Here is a 23,136-nt window from a genome sequence, read left to right as displayed (position 1 = left end):
AATGTGACAGTAATAAGTATGAACAGTTAATGTGACAGTAATAAGTATGAACAGTTAATGTGACAGTAATAAGTATGAACAGTTAATGTGACAGTAATAAGTATGAACAGTTAATGTGACAGTAATAAGTATGAACAGTTAATGTGACAGTGATATGTATGAACAGTTAATGTGACAATAAATGAGACAGTAATAAGTATGAACAGTTAATGTGACAGTAATAAGTATGAACAGTTAATGAGACAGTAATAAGTATGAACAGTTAATGTGACAGTAATATGTATGAACAGTTAATGTGACAGTAATATGTATGAACAGTTAATGTGACCGTGATATGCATGAACAGTTAATGTGACAGTAATAAGTATGAACAGTTAATGTGACAGTAATAAGTATGAACAGTTAATGTGACAGTAATAAGTATGAACAGTTAATGTGACAGTAATAAGTATGAACAGTTAATGTGACAGTAATATGTAAGAACAGTTAATGTGACAGTAATATGTATGAACAGTTAATGTGACCTTTATATGCATGAACAGTTAATGTGACAGTAATAAGTATGAACAGTTAATGTGATCGTGATATGTATGAACAGTTAATGTGACCGTGATATGTATGAACAGTTAATGTGACAGTAATAAGTATGAACAGTTAATGTGACCGTGATATGCATGAACAGTTAATGTGACAGTAATAAGTATGAACAGTTAATGTGACAGTAATAAGTATGAACAGTTAATGTGACAGTAATATGTATGAACAGTTAATGTGACCGTGATATGCATGAACAGTTAATGTGACCGTGATATGCATGAACAGTTAATGTGACAGTAATAAGTATGAACAGTTAATGTGACAGTAATAAGTATGAACAGTTAATGTGACCGTGATATGCATGAACAGTTAATGTGACAGTAATAAGTATGAAGAGTTAATGTGACAGTAATAAGTATGAACAGTTAATGTGACAGTAATAAGTATGAACAGTTAATGTGACAGTAATAAGTATGAACAGTTAATGTGACAGTAATATGCATGAACAGCTAATGTGACCGTGATATGCATGAACAGTTAATGTGACGGTAATTTGACCTTACACAGAAATCGTGAGGAGAGGAATGGCGAAGAGGACCCCAAAGCAAACATCATCGACAGCGAATATCATTGTAGTTGCAGCTGCCATCACTCTTGTCATCATCATCATACTGGCAGTAATAGCTTGGTCAAAGTGCAGGTACATATATAGGTTAAAGGGGCACTAGGCCTGGTCCAACTGGCAGCCTCAGCAAAGTAGATTTATGTCGATACAAGCTGGAAGGATTTAGGTTGGTTGGTTGCCGCACTCCAATATTCCAGCTATATGACGGCGGTCTGTAAATAATCGATCCCGTTAGTCGCCTCTTTCGACAAGCATAGTTGCCTTATACGGCAAGCTTGGCTGGCTGAAGACCTATTCTTCCCCGGATCTTCACGAGTCACCTGCTGGGATGGTCTACAGTAGTATTTGATCTGGTGATAAATGAGTGATATTTCGCGTGATTAAAAGAATGAAACTGAAGCACTCATAAACATTAAAATTTACGTTACTATTTAGATTTTGAGAATGTAGAATGCTGTGACATGAATTGTTTGACTTTTACATTGATAAACATACTCTGATAAAATAAGCTGTGATTTGTGGTTTTCAGACGTTCAAATGGGATCCAGCAGGAACAAATACGTAAGTTTTAGACCAAGTTATAATATTTTGATTAAGAATAGTTTAACGTTATTTTCAAAGCTATATGTGATAATTAATTGCTTTGTTGCATCTGGTTTACTTTCACAGAGGTGAAGCAAAGTCTCCACACGTAGAGGCACACGTACTTCATACAGTAAATCCCAGTACAATGTGGGATCATACTGACAATTTATTTAATGGTTTTGTTTGTTTGTTTTTTAACGCCACAATCAGCAATATTCCAGCTATATGACGACGTCTGTAAATAATTGAATCTGGACCAGATAATCCAGTGATTGACATCACGAGCATCGGTCCATCCATTTGGGATACGACGAAATGAACCAAGTCAGGGAGCCTGACCACCCGTTGCCGTTAGTCGCCTCTTACGACAAACACAGTCAATGTAGATGTGAATATACATACATCTGTACTCATGAAGGGCCAAGGTTTGGTCAAGATGGCGTTCTGCATGAGGATATATCCGCATGTTCCATGTCATGCTTAACCGCATGCCAAACAGCCTAGTGCGCCTGATCACCCCCCTGCTGATCTGAATCGATGTCTCATTGTCCGTGACAACTGTTATCTATGGGGCATCCAGCCCTAATACAAGAGTTGCAAGGGGTGTTCGCGTGGCCAAGCAGCGACCCGACTTTGGACGGTTATGGTTATATACCTCATTGCGTTGCCGATGGTTCTGTGCCAATGTGCTTGTAACCGAATGGTGGCAACCGAGCTGACACCAAAGAGACTCTTAGAACATTCCTGCATTAATCATGCCTATTATTCGCCACCAGATAATCTCCTACGATCCATACATTAAGGCTACACTTCATAATATTTTCAAATCGTGTTTGGATTTAGCCTCGATTGATAGTGCGTTTATAACAAGACGCGTGTGGCCTGTAGTCCGTACTTCACGCGTCAGCACCGCTTTGAAACATTCACAGCTTTGCGGTGTTCAACTGTTCTTGCTATTACCAAAATGATTTACTAATTACATTCGTGATCACACGGCAGTGATTAACGTCTTTCAGAAGCCGCACAACTTTTTCCAGGTGTTTAATCTCAGAGTCATGAATTTCTGAAAATCTCTTCTCTCCAGCTTTAAAGAACAGAGAACAAGGAGCAAATGACAGCACAGTACTGGACGCACCTGCTCAGCACTACGAAGGTGGGGAGGAGGTAGACTCATGTCTGCAACATTGTTAAATCAGTGAGAAAATAGCTCGATAAAGATAAATGTATCACTCCATTTAGACAAGATACACCTTCATTTCTACCCACCTGGTGTATTTTTTTAGATCACCAGAACTGAAGATGCATGTGAGACTGGACAGGTGACTGTCCATCATCTGCTTTGTTCATGCCATTAAAATACAAATTTAGTTATTTCTAGGAAAGAATTGACAACTTGTGAATTAAAGTGACAAAACAATTTCAATAATCGGAGGGTAGCTCTTCTAAAAATAGAGTACACTGTATGATTCCGACTACCTCATGCGCATGTGTTTATGAATTACTATCATATAGTGATGATACCAGGTGTTCGCTGTCCCCTGGGACCCGTCACGAACACATACAAAGGCATTTTAAGAACTGTCACGGATTGACCACGCAGGTTGACAAATGTTAAATTAAATTATTTATATTAGAAGTTAGAGGATAACTTGACCTAACGGAGTAGTCTCGCATGTATGTTGTCAGTGAAGTATTAGATGCCAGTATATTGTGCCCGAACCTGATCAGCACTATAAAGGTGGGGAAGAAGTGGACAGTGGCTTAGATCTGAAACTACGGGTCAATGTTTAATCAGTGTCAAAATAGTTTGGTGTAGAGAAATACATCACTCTGTTTAAACGAAATGCATAATCTCTTCTACCCACCTGGTATATCTCTTCACCAGGGAGATTGAAGATCTATGTGAGATTATGACATGGCCTGTTGTCAATCAATTTTATTCAGGGCATTATAATACGAATCTGAATCATTTCTTTTGAAGACTTAAAATCCTATCAAATTGTGAAATGCTTGAGATCCGTCTTCTTTGAAACCACAAAGCTCAGAGAGATGAAACCTTCTGCGGATATGAAGGACTTGAATAGAAGGCATTATATATTGTGTTTATATATTACTAAATTCCACTTTAAAGCACATCAGCTGGAGACAGAGCTGGCCGAAAATGTAAGGTGTTTCCATGAATAAAACGTCCCTCTTCTTTCTGAAATACCGGAAATACGTATGATTTTGATAATGTGAATGTGATTCAGTTGCCAAGCATGTGTAAAAAATCAATCTTCTATTTCAGCAGCACCAAGTCCCGAAAGAGGGGAACTCCATGTAGACACTGACATCCATGATGCATGCAACAGAGGAAATCTGCCAAGGGTGAAACGCATCTTGTCTCAAGGCAACGTGGATATCGAGAGTAAAGAAATGCATGGAAGGACACCTATAATGTTAGCAGCTTATTGGGGACATGGTGACATGTTCAACGTTATTATGAGTGAACAACCTGATGTATCAAAGTTGGATAAAGATGGTAACAATATCCTTCATCTTGCCTGTTATGGTGGAGATATGAAAGTAGTGAAATATGTCCTGTCACAGAACATGGCGGACATCAACAGCAGAAACCAGCAGGGGAAGACGCCACTGATGTGGGCAGCATCGTGTGGACATAAGGAACTGTTCATTTACTTACTTGATATTGGTCATGCTGATATGTCACAAGTGGACAATGACGGTAACACCGTCCTTCACTTGGCATGTTGTGGAGGGAATAATGAGGTAGTAGATTCTGTCCTGTTGCAGAACATTGTCCACATCGACAGTAGAGGCCATGAGGGGAAGACGCCCGCGATGATGGCTGCAGAGAAGGGACGAAAGTCTGTGCTGGATTTACTTAAAAGTAACGGAGCTGATTTGTCTTTAAAGGATAAGTTCAGTAACAACGCCTATCAACTTGCCAGACTTAATGGACATGAGGAGATAACAAAGGATCTAGCAGCTTCCTGTCTGGTGATGTAGATTTACTGATGGTCAACACAACAGTAAGCTGAAACTGCACTGATGTCGAATGCTTCTCTTCTGAGGCTGGTGGACACATTGTGTTGAACTGTTCAGAAGATGTACATAAGATCGTATTCTACTATGATGTGTACTGAACAGCAAAAGACACGCAAGTCTGACATTCGTGTCAAGGTTCGGAACAAAAGACCAATGCAATGGTGTCAAATCACACTTTTAGTACAGTCAGTGTGTGAGCTGAGGGTGAGAGTTCAACACTGGCATTACGAAAGTTCACAATGCAACACAGAGATAAGTCTCTGCAGTAGCGAGTATTGTAGTCTTGGGCAAGCTCACAGGCGGCACAACGACACCTCATCGAGTTGGCGAAGGTCGGAAAGGATGCCCTAGACAAGAGCTTTCTTTCAAAGCTCTAATTTCTGTTCCAATTCTACAAGTGTGTTCGGCTGTCAGCTGCAATCTGACGTCCAATTTCGTCCGAAACATATGGGAGACATATGAAAGATGGCCATGGACGTCAGCCATCAACGTGGGCACATGCATGGGCACGTACGTTGTCCAGTTGGAAACAAACCCTACAGTGGGCATGTGCATCACACATTTGAACAACGTAAAGACGAAGAACTTGATCCCTTCTCACAACAGCAGAAACACGTTGTCGGAAGACCAGAAGCTTGGACCTGTGGTTGTACCTAAACTGCCTAAATCAGCCCACTTCCACCACCCCATGACTTTGTCTGAATGACACAGCGAGCTGCGTACACGACTGTCCGTATGAGAGAGATGGTAGCGAGACTCCTCCAAAATGACTCCTCCAAAAGTACTAGAATCTGTACTTTACTAAGAAAGTGTTATCCCAAATATAACATTAGTTACATTTGACCACTCTAAATGGCATTGTGTATTCAAAGCTTTCGGCCATGGGAGCCGTGCAAAGTTACATTTGTCAGAGGGGTACTCAAAGTACGTGATCTAGACTACCAGTTGTCGGACTTTCATTTTGTGGAAGCCTCGGTGGCTGAGTGGGTTAGATCGCTGACTTTGTGTGCTGGCGATTAGTTGCCTCACCCTTGCAGGTGTGGGTTCGAATCCCGGACGGGACTCAACCCCCAAAAAGTACTAGAATCTGTACTTTACTAAGAAAGTGTTATCCCAAATATAACATTAGTTAAGTGCTCTTCTTGGAATTTATTGCGATATAAACTTGTCACTGACAAAGTGGCAGTTAGCTATAGTCTTTGAATTAATAGCTATTGAGTGCAGACTGACTGAGGCCCTGTTAGGGATAGACTAATGCTGATTGTTACTCAGGTTAGCATGCGGCCAATGTCTGATTTCACTCAGTACTACTGTATGTCCAGTGATTGATAACGTGTATGAACAAATATATAGGTTCGAAGGTTTTGATTTGATTTTATGGAGTATATATTCCCATCACTTAAATTCTTGGGTACTACGTATTAAATTGCAGTGAAATTAACTGCAACTGAAATATCTTGAGGGGAAATATTTAGTTACACTTTCTGGTTTGTAATGATGTACCAGTTCATTGTGTGTAGAATTTGATTGTATCACACATACCTTTATTATCAAGCTTTTATCGCATAATGGCAAACATGGCTGGTTATACTATCAGTTGTGGCCGCCTCCTTATTACAAGCGACTAGGAAATGGAATACCATCCTAAGTGTCTGGCTGCAGAAGCTCCCTAGTTATCGGCCTGTATCTTTGTTATTACTCTGTGCACAGGCGGCAATCTGGGCATCAACTGCTGAATGTCTCCTTCACAAAGAATGCCCTAGAATGAAAATATACTGAGTCAAATTAAAAACTTCACACTTTTAAAAGTAATCCCATATATGATATACAACGGACAAATGTATCAGAGAAGGTCATTTTTAATCATTAATGTCCAAAGAAGGATTTTAATTAAGGGTGGTAACCCTAATTTGTTCCAAGCACCTACGGTATTCGGTAATAACATCAACAGTTTAAATCATAAGTCCCAAGCACGAGAATCTGATGGCACACAAGTTCAGTAGCATGTATGGCCACCATGTGCGTTGACAACTGCCACACAACGCCTCCGCATGGACATTGCGATGCTTGTGAACACATGATTGGGAAGACGACGCCATTGTTGCTGCAAAATGGTGCCAAGATCTTGCAAATTCTGTGGATGGTTCTGGAGAGTGCGCAGACGTCTGCCAAGAACATCCCAGACGTGTTCGATGGGATTGGGGTCGGGAGACCTTGACGGCCAGTCCATGACGTTGACTCCCGCAGTTTGAAGGAAATTCCTTGTCAAAATTGCTGTGTTGGGTCTGGCATTGTCGTGTTTGAAGATCAAACCGGGTCCATGTGCTGCCATAAAAGGCAGAAGATTTGGTGCCTGTACCTGGTCGCGGTAAGCAGCAGTGTTGAGGTTGCCACAGATGACAAGAAGCCTCGAACGTGCATTGCCACAGAAAGCACCCCACACCATGACACTTCCGCCTCGAAATCTGTCAACTTCCTGTTCACAACACTGGGCGTAACGTTCATGACGGCGCCTCCACAACATTGCCCACAATTGACGTTGACGTCTGTGTAATTGAGTCAGAATCGGCCCGCAGTATGGCCGTCGTGCTTTTAGGTGAGCTGTTCTCAGACGGTTTCGAACAGTTTGCGCACTCAGCCTACCTTCAAACAGTTCATTGCTGGTTGATGTAGCCGTCAAAAATCGGTTACGGAGGTGACGTAAGACAATCTGACGATCCTCTGCATGTGACGTCACGCGTGGTCGTCCTTGCGACTTCAGCTACGGACGTTCCCGTCTGCAACATGCCGATGGCACGTTCACGTTGCACATTTGAAAGGCGTGGCATGACAAATGGCCGTAAAGACTTTTGTTTTCTTGTGTTTTACTTTTTTTTGTTAATGACTGCTAAGAAGTATGGCTGAAAACACGTGCGGTACTATGGCGATGTGACCAGTTGCACGGGAAAAAACACTTTTGCCACTATAGTGCTGTGCACATGATTTTGATCGATCCACCTGCACAGAAACGGGTGTTGTCTGAAGACAATATGTGGCCATTACTGTTTAAATACACAATAAGGACCCACAATGATAACTGGTCAAAATGCTAAAATTTTAGGATTGTGAAGTTTTTAATTTGGTTCAGTATACATCTATTTTACCCTGTATCATGACTGCGTATGCACAATACAATATCATTGTTGGGAACAAGCCAGTTGAGTTTCAGCTTTCAGTGGTCTAGTTATGTCTGTTGAGGGGCGATCGACACCAAGGCCATGACAAATGTCGACTTGGTTTTCAGTCAGGCCATCCAAAGATGTCAGGAAGATAATATACTCATCAAGCCAAATGCAATCTTTGTTGCGCTTCTTGATAAAACGCTAAAACAATTTCTTCACCAGTAAATGACATTGCACGCAATGATATTGAGTGTTCCTATGTGTATCTGTTTCTCCTAGTGTCTGCCAATACAAGCCAGCTAACACATTGTGGTTTCTTTTTTTATCGGCCTCTCAAAACGTCTTCTCGGGTTTTGTGAAACATTTTGTTTAATGAAAACACGTGCATTTTACCTGTGTCACTATTTTGTTTGTTTGTTTTTCGTTTAACGTCGCACTCAGCAACATTTCAGCTATATGACAGCGGTCTGTAAATAATCGAGTCTGGACCAGACAATCCATTGATTGACATCATGAGCATCGATCAACGCAGTTGAGATACGATGACATGTATCAACCAAGTGAGCGAGCCTGACCACCCGATCCCGTAAGTCGCATCTTACGACAAGCATAGTCGCCTTTTACAGCAAGCATGGGTTGCTGAAGATTATTATTAACATTTGACTCACACAGTTCACTGGACATCTCCAGCCTATGGTAATACTTTGCGAAATATTCTCCCAGACAAAAGGTCTGAGCTCGCCCCTCAGAATCCGCGTGCATGAATATATGCTGTGCCTACAACTGTAAGTAATGAGTGAGTGAGTCTGGTTTGACGCCGCTTTTAGCAATATTCCAGCTCTGTCATGGCGGGGGACACCAGAAATGGGCTTCAGACATTGTATCCATGTGAAGGAATCGACCCCGGTCTTCGGTTTGACTAACGAACGCTTTAACAACAAGGCCACCCCACTGCGGCCTACAACTCGGAACAGGGTAGAGACCGGGTGTTGACATATTGTGTTGTGCAGAGCAGAAGTTAACCTATTGGTACAATGTAACCTGCCCACGTGCCATTATGTATGCTACAAGGTATCAAGGATCACGGTTTTATTGTACTTAAGGCCCATTGTACAACACACTGGAGTATATTACAGTTACGGACACATATCCTTTATCAAAAGATTACAAATAGAGTCTTGGAAGGGACATTGTCGCGTTGTCACCTTAACAAAAACAAGCAAAAAGTGTTAAAATGAACCAAAGCGCGACAATGCGACACATTTTAGCCATTTGTCGCATGGTCACGTTGTCGCTTTGTTGCGCTTGGAATATATTTGACCAAAGGGCGGCAATGCGACAACTCAAAATATGTCACGTTGTCATATTGTGGCCCCCTCTAAAATCTGTGAAAAAAGTAGGTAAAATGTGCGACAACGGCATATAACAGCATGACGGCATGATGTCACATTGCTTCTTTGCTGGGAATTATAGGCATGATGTTACATTGCTTCAGTTTTGAGAATAATTAAGAATTGACTTTCACTTAAACGTATGAACGTCAAATTGTGTCGTTCATACGCTTATGAACGTCAGTTTCGCGGTCATGTGTTCGGCCTCTCTTCCAATAGAAAGGTCGTATGTTTATCGTGCATGCTTCAAATTAAACAAGAATATTACGGTATGAGGTCGTTCATGCAACATCGAAGTGGATGAAGTAGGACGATGGATGAGATGAAAGATGGGTAGAAGTAGCGAGTGAAGGTTGTGTAGATTGTGTGGCTTTGTAAGCTGACTGGTAGCAATCCCAGTTGCAGGCGGTGATGTTCAGGTTGACCTTGTGTAGCGATTCCGTCATTTTCCGGAAAATAACAACACCTATGTCATATGTAGTAGGTTGGTATGAAATGACGTTGGTTGTTGCAGGTGGTCTAGGATTCGAATCAACAATGGTATTTTTCTGGCCCACCTAAAAGACGTGACTCTGCGTGGCGAATTGCGGAACCGTAAATAGTCACATCACCCCTGCTCACATGTTCATTGATACATTCTAATGTATAAGAACCTGTTTGCAATATTCAAGAGAAAGCATGATACATATTCATTGATATGGTAGTCGCTTAAACTTGTTATGTATTATGCCTACTTGTCACCAATGGACAATGATCAACATTTGTTTTACATGTTCAGGTCACCATGCCATTTCTCCAGATCTTTGTCATGGCTCATTTCGTCATCTACACACTACGTCAAACTGGGTGAGTGAGTTAGAAGATAAAACATACCGTGTGTTCAATGTACAGCCAGGCAACATGCAGATGTGACCGCGATGAATTGAATTTGGATCCGAACGCGCAGCTTTCTCATTTAACGATCTTATTGGGAGATAAGTTATTAGTATTCAAAATGTTCAGAACTAGTAAGAGTTTGCAACCCGCAATTACAGGGTTACAAGCTCTGGGAATAAAATGTTTTCCGGTTAAGAACATATAGAATCAATTCTAAATGTTACATCAGTATCATGCAAGCTAATACTTAATATCGAGTTTCCCCACACAGCAAAATGTCCTTTCGTGGTGTTCAAGAATGAAACTATCATTAAAATCAGATCTAAGTTCTCACGACCGCTAAACAAATACCTGAGGATATCCCATTACAGGTCACGTCAGAACGACCTATCGCGAAGTTTGACCGACCAATGAAATGACAAACAAGTAGTCGACGTTTCTCGAGTTTCAAACTAGCGACTTCCATTCCAAACTACGCTTTTAAGAATGTTTAGGCAAAGTTCGCGATTCAAACTAAAACTAAACAAGGGAACATTCTTGAATGTGAAATAGAAGGCCGAGGTTTGCAAAGTGTCGAATATTTTCTTTTAAGATAATCTGATTTTTGAACAGCTGGCATTGTGTCAGTAGTGAACAAGGTATTTTGGAGATTGTTATTACATTAGCACAATTTTTTTTGAGGAGATACTGTTTTTGTAATCCGATTGACAAAAAATGAATGCTGAAAAAAACATGTCAAGTAACTCGTTGATAAACAGCAACAAAGTAAGAGGAGGCAGTTGATTGTTCTTCAGGGTGAACAGGCTTCCTTGCATCTTGAAATGAGATGCTCCGCTCATGTTTCAATTTTACAACTTTAGTTTCACGTTTCCAAGTTGGGCAAACATTAGAAGATGAATAGTGTTTCCCAGAGCAGATGAGGGCATTCAGAGCTGTTGGCACAACTGCCACCACATCGACGACATCAGCCTTCATGACTCCGACCCTTGACAACATGATTGTAACAACCTCACGCTGTTTCCTGGAAGGAAAACGCGTCGCAGGTGTCACTCTTTGACTTTCCAGTTCATCTACAATGTTGTCCTCGGTCATATATACCTGCCAGGAATCGACATCTATCGCTTCCGGCTATTAAGATATATATAAATAAGCGACAAAACCATTTAGATAATCTGTACTAAACCAGAGTCCATTTACCATTCCGCCATAAGCAGGTGGACAATACAGGAGCTATGACACCAGGTAAATGTGACCGTATCCTGCACCACCGGTGCGTCGCGTCACAAACACATGCAAAGGCAGATCCATTCAGCTCGATACTCCATTGTTCAAAGTAGTTATTGCGAAATCCAGATGATTGACCCAGGCTTTTTTACATTCAAGTCAGCACAGAGCAGGAGAACAGAATCTGAATATATTGTTGGCTGTCAATAATAATAAATTGTGGGCTGAGGCCACTTTAAAGTTTACATGAGGAGGACATGTTAAGAGTAGACAGTGAAACAAGGTACAGAGTGTTAGTAAGAAACCACGCTCCACACAGTGATGTTTTACACAAAAGGGTTAGGGTTATAATGTCAAAATCTGAAATAGTGGTTAGCACAGAAAATGGTTAACATATTGTAAAATATCTTTATTATGAGTGGTCCCATAAAAAAGGTAATGATCGAAACCCTCACTACAGACACTTATTCTCATCCGGTTCACTCAACTATGAATGGGTAAATACCCTGTCTCTCTGTTGTAGATGGTATAGCCCAGTGAAGTGTGACTGAAGGAGTTGTCTCCCTTGTACTGTTCTTGTCCCGACAGCGAGCCTCTGCTTCCTCACAGTGTGGCCCGTGGGGCACCTGGACCTGACGGAGTAGTCTCCCTTGCAGCGTTCAGCACTTTTACACATACAACTATGACCGTGTTGTAATGATTAACGATCACTGGTGTATCCCGCACCCGGCGTGTCTTTTGTCAATACAGTATTGGAGTTTGATTGTCTAATATACCTTAGCCTGACGTTGTCTCCCTTGTTGCGTTCACCGCGAGCAATGGTTTATACCCTGTGGCGGTGTTGGTATGACGGTACTCACGGCGACTACTGCCACACAAAGTATGGTGTATGAACGAATTGATGCAACGCACGGGGCACATGGAGTGAGGAAACAACTCTCCTGAAACTGCAGACCACGGTGGTCGAGTGTGTATACCGTATACATGACAGTGTGTGACCAGTGTAATATCATCACACTATATATACAAACGTGGGATGACACTGCAGACCATACCGTATACATGACAGTGTGTGACTAGTGTAATATCATCACACTATACATACACACATGGGATGACACTGTAGACCACGGTTTTCGAGTGTGTATACCGTATACATAACAGTGTGTGCCCAGTGTAATAACATCACACTATATATACACACATGGGATGACACTGTAGACCACGGTTTTCGAGTGTGTATACCGTATACATGACAGTGTGTGACCAGTGTAATAACATCACACTATATATACACACATGGGATGACACTGTAGACCACGGTGGTCCAGTGTGTATACCGTATTCATAACAGTGTGTGACCAGTGTAATATCATAACTCTATGTATACACAGATGGGATGACGCTGCAGACGATGGTCGTCGGGTGTTTGTGAGTCTCTGCATAGTCCAATCAAAATCGCGCAACGAAATTGAAATCCGGTTTGTAAACTGTCGTGCAGATTTTGGTCGATTGCAGGATTTGCAAAGGATGTACACCACCAACGCCTTGTCAACAGATATTTTCAAAATCTTTTCATGTTTTTAATCAAGGTACTCACTTGATTTCATGCACTTCGTGATGCAAGATCCATTTTATCACAATATAGATTTTTGATCATCGATTTTATCGTCTTGACGGGGCGCCGCAATTTTGTTTGAAGCAAATGCAAGTAATACGAGAGCTGGAATCTGATTGGTCCATAGGAGATGCTTGGAAGGGACATAACTCGTAATAGCGGGTGGCACTACGGTCGAGCCCAGGAATTCAGGCCGAGTACGGCAAGGGTGGAAACAGGACTTTAACGCTCTTGCCTCGGGAAGATGGACTATCCCAGATGTTCAGCGTTGTGCGATATAAAAAAATAACGAAGATTATCTGTGCCATTGCAGATTTTTAAATATATAAAACGCCCATCCCTTTCATAAACTTCTCAGGTAATGTTGATAGTATTGTCGATATCAGTGCAAACTTGCCGTTTAACGCTTTAAAGGCGACGGTGGGCTTATGCCAAAAAAATGCGTTATTTCAGGAAAGCGAAAATGAATATGAAACTTACATAAAAAGAAACGAAAACATCATAAAATCTTGTGAAATCGGGTCCTGGTCAGAAAATATTCAAGTAGGTGTATGTCCTTCCTTCTACATCTAATTCGTAAATATAAGCGAAAAAACATTTCAATATTCATAACAAATTTCTGTTAAAAGGCTTGGTCGAGTGTACAATACCGACTCTATCATGATCATAAGCTTATGAATCATTTTCAAATAGCGAAGATACCAGGTGTTCGCGAAAAGGTGGGCGTAGACCACCTATCGTTTTCTTCTGTCACAAACACATACAAATCAAGTGACTTGCTCACCTGAACAAAACACTGGAACTACATTGGTAGGATAAAAATGATGAAAAATATTGAGCAGAGTGCTGCACTCTGGGCTTGCTAAACTGATAAAAAAGAGATATACTGTATGCAACTTTACTCTCAACCCTTCTCACATCAATCAGGCATGTCTCACTGTCTCTCAGTTCTGTAAAAGGACAGTTTGGAGATACACTGGTCTCGTCACATAAGGGAACTGTCAGTGTGCACTATGAATCTACATGACAAATCGCTTGCTTGATAAAGGTGTTAGGATCTACACCGAAACGTCGCACTAAATGTAATAAAGAAGTTGTTCATCCATAGAAACTTGTCTTACTTTAGTGGTATATCACTGCTACGCGACCAATTGCACACAGTGTCACTAAATATATCACAACGTTTATGTCAATTAAAGTTTGCCAGGATATGTATGCAACTATATGACGTTATCACGCCTTTTAAGCATGACATAAGTCTGCCTATTTGGCAAGCAGTCTCAGGAAAACGAGAATGAATTAAAAACTTACTTTAATTGACAGTTACAAATTGTTTTTTTAAGTTACATAAATACTTGCTCCAAAACACCTGTCATATAATCCTGACTTCGGGTGTGAGCATAGCAGGACTGTAGTATATTAACTCTGTGTCCTGCGTATTGAAATCGTATTTCAATGGCCTTCTTGTGAGACATGATATTGTAAAGAAGTACAGAGATTCGCTTGGTTCCCACCATTACCCATATATCTAATTATAATGCCTACATTCAATACCGTTTATTCAAATAGAACGCAGCCTTACAACTTCATATTCAGCAATAGCAGCATTGTTCTGTTCGGCATTCAAATGGTGTCAAAGAATTGGTCTGTGTAAACGACTTCAACAATAGTTTGAATTCAGTTTGCTCACCTCTTTCAGGTTTGAATTGTTACAAGGATTCGTGACAAGCCCTACAACTACCGTGAATTATGATCAACATACAGGACGTGTGGCACTCTTGAACATGAACAGACAAACTGTCGCTGAAAGGCACTGAAAGGACTTGAACCTGCCATAAAGGACTATGCAAGAGAGCAGTGTGTGTTATTCCTTATTCGCCTGCACCCACAGGTAACTCAGTGCGCAGCATGTCGTGGTTATCCTAGCCCATGATGTATGTCCAGGAAAGCAGTTCGTATTGCTCATGTGTCTCCATGTGTCTGTCAGTAAGTGTATGCACAACATGTGTCTTCGTGTGTCTGTCAGTAAGTGTATGCACAACATGTGTCTTCGTGTGTCTGTCAGTAAGTGTATGAACAACATGTGTCTTCGTGTGTCTGTCAGTAAGTGTATGCACAACATGTGTCCAGCCCCAGCATGCCATCTTGTTCATGTGTATTTATACTAACGGAAGAAAATAACTGTGATTCATCAACAGTGATGTAAATGTTATTAAAACACCAACATAACAGTTGGTCAATCGTTAGTTCAATGTTATTAACAAATTCATTAACAAAACATATACCTGCTAACAGAGGGGTGGTGTAACATCTCCATGAACAATGTCTACGACGGGTAACTACCATCCGCATTGATACAAACGATGCAGATATATCACTTTCCAAGGGGGAGGGAAGGGGGGCGGTGCATCGTTTAAGGTTTTGCTTTATTTTTTATTTTTATTTTTATTTTATTTTATTTTATTTATTTTTTTTTTTTTGGGGGGGGGGTGGGGGGGGGGGGGATTGCGGAATGTTCCAAAATACCAACCAAAGAGTAGGCAAACCAGGCTAGCGGGTTCTGCTCCTGTCGGAGACGTTGTTCAGTCTCATTAGACATGCTCTATGGGGAAGAGGTCTGGAGAAATAGCCTGCATGGCTGCCTTAAGCCACGTGCAATATGCGGATGGGCATTATGCTGCTGCAACGTGACCTTACGTCCCTGAAGAAAGGGTGGGACATAATCTCAAACGATGAACGTAGCGTACGTCATTCAAATTGCCATTAACAATGATGAGTTGTGTTCTCCATTGAGTTGTGATGCTACCCCCATACCATCACACTTCTACCCCTAAACTGACGACGTTAAGTAACGCTAACGTTGCTAAAACATTCGCTAAGACTGTGTAGACGAAACCTGGACCCATCTGTGACCAGTACTCTGTCACAGTCGTGTCTTCTGAACTTCAGATGTTTTCTACCACATACTGACCTGATTGAGACGTGTATGAACAAATGGAGGTTTCGCCTGACGTTGGAGCTTCCTGAACCGGTTGGGGGCGGTTGTGCCACCAATTGGTCTCAACCTAGGAGTTGTTCGAGCTGTTAATGTGGCAGTTTGGAATCGATTCTGTAGATGCAATAACCGAATATGGTTGTCCAGCTTACATGATTGACGTGACGTCACCCGTAGACGGCCAACCCGTAGCAAATCATCTGCTGTACATGGTGTCTGATATTGCGTTTCCATGAACATTAAAGCGTCTTGCAACTTCGTGAAGCACCATTTCTTGTGTGAAGCATACCCAATGAGCGTTGTTGGCGGTTAAACAAAAGTGTTGTTTGTGAACACTTGCTACCTCAGCAATCAGTGTATGTTGTTCACATTAGACAAATCATGCAAACATCCCAACTGTGCATCACGACCTTAAAGTAGTGAGTGAGTGAGTGAGTGAGTGAGTGAGTCAGTTAGCTTCCATACGTGTGACAAAATGTTTACACCGACAGACATACAACAACCAGCGGAAACAATAGTTCCAAGTAAGTATTTCAATAATCACAAAAGTTAAATAATGAGTGAGTGAGTTAGGTTTAACGCCTCTGTTAGCAATATTCCAGCAATATCACGGCGGGGAACACCAGAAATGGGCTTCACACATTGTACCCATGTCTGAAATCGAACCGGGGTCTTCAGCGTGACGAGCGAATTCTTTAACTACGAGGCTACCCGACCGCCCCTTGACCTTAAAGTAAAGGAAATGTGTTCATGAATATGGATTGAGAGTTGCATTATATAATTTCGGAAGAAATGTATTTTTATTTAACTTGATGTGGAGCCCCGTTACTTTTTCCGTTATTGTACATACATATACAATTGTTAATGTAACTGTAAACGTTTCCCATTGTAAGTGAGTTACTGGCGATGCTACAGATATTAAAATTTTTGTTACAGTATCAACATTGAAACAGGGCACTGCATATTCTCATGGCATACCCAATACTAAGAATACACTAATGTTCGAACAGATGATTGAAGTGCTACGAATTTATGTTCCACCGTTACCTTGTATAGCTGCATGTACCCAAAGCCACGTGACACGTTCTTTTCTTATATTTTTAAATGAAATAGGTCATATGTTCGAAAGGAAATATCTACCCTCCTTAACATGTAACACCCGTCATCACACAAGCAACACGTCAGAGTGAACAGACCCATAGCACAAATATGTCGATACGTTCATGTCTCTTGTTCATGATCAATACCCCATAATTAAAGATATCTTCTCACGCAATCCTGTAACTTAGTGTTGAACAACAAACACGCCTAGTCTGTTAAGCTCATCCAACTTTCACACGCTAACAGACTGAGAAACGACCTATTGATATTTAACCATTTTGAACTCAGAGGAACATTACCAAGACAGACTATCTTTACTGTAGTTCTGGAGCTCAGTAGTGGTATCCTTCCTCAACAAACATGCTGTAAGATGCTGTACACATAGACTCAACTGAAACCAAACCACAATTTAAAAATATTTTGTAACTGAGGTCCTAATGCATACATTTTATAATAGAACTATACTGGTCAACATTCAAATTGCGAATGCAAAACAAGTACAAGAACGAAATTGTGACCCTGAAGTTTCATAGTTCATGTGTAATCAAATGTAATTGTATTCAAAAGTGGCAAAAATGTGTCGTTATTTCGGGAAACAGAAAACAATCATAAAGCCAGCCAAAGTGGCAATAGTATAAATTATACATGTGTCATTGATCTTGGTCAATTATATTTTAACAAGAAACATATTGAACTATCGTCTTCCTCCTTCTCATTGGGGCGGTTGGTAGCCTTGTGGTTAAAGCGTTCGCTCGTCATACCGAACACCTGGGTTCGATTCTCGGCATGGGTACAATGTGTGAAGCCCATTTTTGGTCTCCACCTCCGTGATAATATTGCTGGAATATTGCTAAAAGCGGCGTAAAACCATACTCACTCACTCACTCACTCACTCACTCCTTTCTGATCAGGAAAGGCATGATGAATACGCAATATTCTGGCATGTTAAGAATAGTTAAATGTTTAATAGTTTTAAACAACATTTAAATTATAGCTAAGCATTGACAAGCATGTTGTGTTCCTTAAGACATACATGAAATAGATCATTTTCTGTGAGAGCATCTCAAATCTATTCAGTAATGAATGACTAATCCTTTTCTTGCTCTCGCAGCCTACTCACCCTCAAGAAGACTAGATTTGATTAACAGATATAATGAGAAGAATTATAACAATGTTTTCCTTCACTTTGAATTACGTTTATTTCTGCAGCTCTCTATAAATTAAGTGGCATTTAGTGGTTTGTGTGTAGAACAAGAGCGATTATTCTATGTATACTGAACCGCAAAAGAAACGTCACCATGGATAGATATATGAGAAACATTATTTGTCCAAACACTGTAAACATACTTTGAGACATAAAGCCAAAACATCAGCCATGTATCTGTCTCTTTTCATACTGGACGAGTCTAGTTTGATAAGGCGGGGGTGTGAGGTTAACATCATTGTAATGAGGATATACTAACGTAACCATCTTACATCTAACGACTGTTAACAAGTGAAACAAGTGTTGTGATTGGTTTCATCAAAACCAGCACATTTTCTGTGTATACACGCATTGTGTTAGCGCCGGTATCTTTGGGGATACTGAGATGTCTATCTGAGGAATCAACTACAAGGGTGACCAGATAAAAAACACAACACTGTTCAAAACACATTTTTTTCAATTGTGAAAATAACACAGCAAATACAGCAGTGTTTTACCAACACAAAACTGGGACTTGTTACCAAAACACTGACAATGTCTTTAAATCACCACTGGTATATAAGTATTTGGAGTCACACAGAGAGCTTCAGCCCATCTCACAGAAAGGATCACAACAAAATAACCATACCTGTTTGCATTTATATAGACCTCCGTTATTTAAGGTGTAATCAGTTGCATGGTTCAATATTCAGTATCCATTACGACTGGAACGTCTTGCAGCCATGACTCCGTTTGACACAAACAAAAACTGTTAAATAAATGCAAAGTTTCATTAAACTCAAATCTAACAAAACTCTATTCTGCATCTTGAGACTTCTTTCACAGCCTTTAACCTAAACGCAGATTATTAACCTGCTCTGAAGAAGTAAAGTTATCAGGTTTAAACATGTTCCCTGCATTCAGGTCATTATGTGACATACTTCGTTACAATAAGATCAATTTGTGTATCATCACTGATGAAAACTGTTTTAAAACATTACACTGGCGACAGAAAGATAACAATCACATATCCCCCTCCTTGTTACCCTCGAGCAAATAATTGAGTACATACCTGTCATGAATGACATCTGTAAAGACACAAATCAAGACATTAATAACAATAATGTCATAATCAGATCCCATAGATACACTGTGTATCATACATACATGAGCCATTGAAACAGACTGTGTACTTATGTCTAATAGCAGTCTGGAAAACGTTTATCTTCACAGGCAACATAAATATAGAGTCAGTTATGAACATTACCAATTCTATTATCCAATTAACTAAATTGCCTTCTAAGGACATGTAACAAAACTGATATCCCTGCTACTTGAGAGGGTAGGGCAAAAAAACACATTTACATTATGATGCTGTCGTACACCCTGAACATTGACCTATCAATTTCTGCACTTCTGCCATATAAATGTCAGATAGAGTTGAGTCTGTCACATCTTACTATTACCATATTTGAACTGTATTAAATGGCGTTATTATACAATTATAAGATACTGAATCACAACTAGAGTGGATTGATCGTTTCACATGACCTCATGTTGTGGCCTTGTCCATGACACAGACTACAACTATTCTCCCTGGGAATTCTTTTAGAATTCTCCAACGTTTCGAGCCTATTCTGCTTTAGCATGACTTGCCTCAAGGTCTCCTGACCTCTATGCGACGTAGACCGGAAATGTAATGATGTTGCATTATCACTTAATTTTTCAAAGCCTTGTTGAGAGAATTTAGATAAACTACCATGTAGCCTGATCATCTCAGTAGCATGAAAAGCCAGAATGTGCATAAAAGGTGTGATGTCCCTACTCTGATACACCTGTCCAAAACATTGTACCCAACCCTTGAATTTTTTGTCAAGGGTGATGTACTCAGAAGGTTCAAACCTTTCTTAACCAAGGACAGTGCATATATTGGATAATTCACCCCACAGATGAATGATCTTGTCACGTTTTGGGTGATGAGGAATAAACTCTGAAAGATTAATTAATTCATTAATGTTCAGGTCCTGTAAAACCTCTGAAGAGAAATCTACAAGACTCCTTGTCATTTCGAAAGTGGAAGTAAATTCCACAGCTGCGAACGAATGTTTCAAACTTGAAAACATTTTTACACTTCTCTTTGCCATACCTGCTTGTACATCTGTCAATATTATCAAGAACTCTGAGGTATGAGATCAAATGTTTGACAAGCTGATCCTACAGCCTCAGACGCAAGTGCAATATATCCGGCACTATTCTTATAAGTGGAATGTATTCAAACAACGGAGGTTTAACACAGTTGTACCTCTTACCCTTTCTGTTAGCCATAGCTGAAATTTTTTCAACAGTCCTTGCCCCCTGACTTACATCCGTAAATGACCAACTCTTTTTCATATCATACCTGTCTGCAGCAGGGCAAACACAGGAGAATGTTGAAGCACAAGAGGCTATACCAGAGACGATATTACAAAACTTCAGATCTCCACCCAAGTAGTATGTGACGTGAATCCTAACATCTTGTACATAAATGTACTCAGTGATTACATCTTCAAGAGCCTTTTGTACATATTCATAACTTTCATTTGCTGAAAATATTGCAAGTAAGTAGTTACCCTTCACTTTGTTACTGTGTGTGATCTTGGTAAAGTGGGTACAATCATAGACAACTCATGATAGGCCTTGTTAGAAACATTCTCAGAATCCTTTAAAAATATTAACCCATCCAAATCAACAATGGGACCATCTTCCTTTGGAGTACTATCTTTTAAAGACAAAGACGTTTGACTGCCATCCGACTTTTTAACTTGAAAAGACAATGCCTCCATCTCATACCTACCCATGAATTCTAACGATTGTTTACACTCAGTTAAGAACATTTTGCTTTTTTTATACAGCTGTGACCTTGACAGACAATCATTTGAGGACAGCACTCTAAATGGCCGGACTGACTTATTTGTTTGTCTTTCCAAGAGAATTGCATTCAATTGATTGATCTTTTTCTTCAAAACCATTTTCAGCTACTTGAAATGTTTGCCTTTTTTATTGCAGATTTATATCTGCACATAAAATATTTTCTTTTGCTTTTCTCATTTATTAACTTTGTGTGCATGTTTGGAAGACAGATTTCAGTTACAAAAATCTTAACATAATAATTTTTACTGTCCCAAACTTCAGTAGACGTTGATATTGTTTACCTCCCTTTCTTTTAGTTTTATCATGATTGGAAATAAGTGGGTAACACCTTCTAAATGACAACAAAATGGAATTCAATAGGATGCTTGGCACAGTTTGACTCCAAAATCAATGTTCACACTTCAGTTTAAAATGTATTAAAATGTCGAGTGATTCTTTAAAATTCTTTCAATAATTTTTTTTTGTCACTTTGACATCAATTTTCACATCATTGTCAGCCATTAAAAACTGTAAAAAATCTAGTTCTTTGACCAAGACAAAATACCACTGATACAAGAACAAAAACTCTCATACTGGGAATCTGTATGAATCTATCATATACTCAAAAGGAACGCAAGTGGTTGTAAGCAAATAAGTAACAAACACGCATCCATAAATTGATACGAGTTTTAGCATGTAGTGAAGCCTGATGGTGTTATCAATATAATTCTTTGCATTTTGGAAACCCCGAGTTAAAACGCTACATAAAAAACGAATCGCCAAAACGCATCATTTCAAAGAATATGTGGGTATCATGCACCCATTTCTCGCGAAATCGAAAATGCACGAACTGTCACGAACTGTAGTAGGTATAAAACTGTGGCCGATTCTTGGACCTACCACTCCTTGGTCAACAATACACGCCTAACTAAAATTCAGAGAAACCAGGCTATCGGACGTTTGGAAGCTGGAGAGTCTGTCCAATATGTTGCCCGTCATTTCAACGTTAACATAACCACAATTTACCGTCTCCTGCATCGATACAATGCTACACAGACCACAGATGACCTTCCACGGAGCGGTCGTCCTAGGGTCAACACACCTCGACAAAATCGGCAGATTACCCGTCAACACCAGCGGCATCCATTCCTAACTGCAAGTGAAAGTGCTCGACAGACCATAGGAACACATAATCGACACATTAGCCGGGACACTGTGATCCGACGTCTCCGTTCCAAAAACCTCAGATGTCGCCGACCAGCACGTCGCCCTGTTCTCCACCCACGGCATCGACAAGCACGACTTCAGTGGGCACAGGGTCATCGCAATTGGCGTCATCGTAAGTGGAGGCGTGTCATCTTCTCTGATGAAAGTCGCTTTTGTGTCTCCCATGCAGACGGAAGAGTCAGAATTTGACGGCGTCGAGGTGATCGTTTCGCTGACAGAAACGTTGTGGAAAGGGATCTATGGGGTGGACCTAGCGTCATTATATGGGCAGGGAGTGGACTTAATGCGAGACTTGGACCCATGTGCTTTCTGAATGTTGGTCAGGGTCGGGGACACGGCGTCGTTGCTCAGCGGTATATCGACCAAGTGATCAGACCCCACGTTGTTCCATTTTTTGCACAACATCAACAACACATTTTCCAGCAGGACAACGCTCGTCCTCATGTTGCCATAGCTACTATGGCCTTTCAGCAACAACACAACATCCGTGTTCTACCGTGGCCAGCCCTCAGCCCTGATCTGAACCCCATCGAACACTGGTGGGATGTGGTTCATAGGCGTCGTCACAATGTGCGCCCAGTCCCTACAACTGCCGATGAACAGCTGCTCTGGATGTGTGCAGGAGGATTCCCAGGGCCTTCACAAATCGTCTGATCAACTCAGTGTACAGGAGATG

The 23,136-nt window shown here is 40.6% G+C and overlaps 1 protein-coding gene across 1 annotated transcript; it reads left to right on the top strand.

The window, feature by feature from the left end:
* The first annotated feature begins 1,121 nt into the window (after positions 1 to 1,121).
* LOC139447907 (fibronectin type 3 and ankyrin repeat domains protein 1-like) lies at positions 1,122 to 4,756 on the top strand. The gene is made up of 4 exons (XM_071229387.1): positions 1,122 to 1,237; positions 1,692 to 1,723; positions 2,832 to 2,900; positions 4,035 to 4,756. The coding sequence occupies exons 1-4, from the start codon at positions 1,122 to 1,124 to the stop codon at positions 4,754 to 4,756; spliced, it is 939 nt and encodes a 312-aa protein (XP_071085488.1).
* Positions 4,757 to 23,136: the final 18,380 nt, after the last annotated feature.

The sequence above is a fragment of the Haliotis cracherodii genome, unplaced genomic scaffold, assembly GCF_022045235.1.
Source record: "Haliotis cracherodii isolate W230 unplaced genomic scaffold, xgHalCrac1.p SCAF_7, whole genome shotgun sequence".
Taxonomy (NCBI): Eukaryota; Metazoa; Mollusca; class Gastropoda; order Lepetellida; family Haliotidae; genus Haliotis; species Haliotis cracherodii.
The sequence above is the reverse complement of the archived record's forward strand: the minus strand, read 5'-3'. Positions and strand labels throughout refer to the sequence as shown.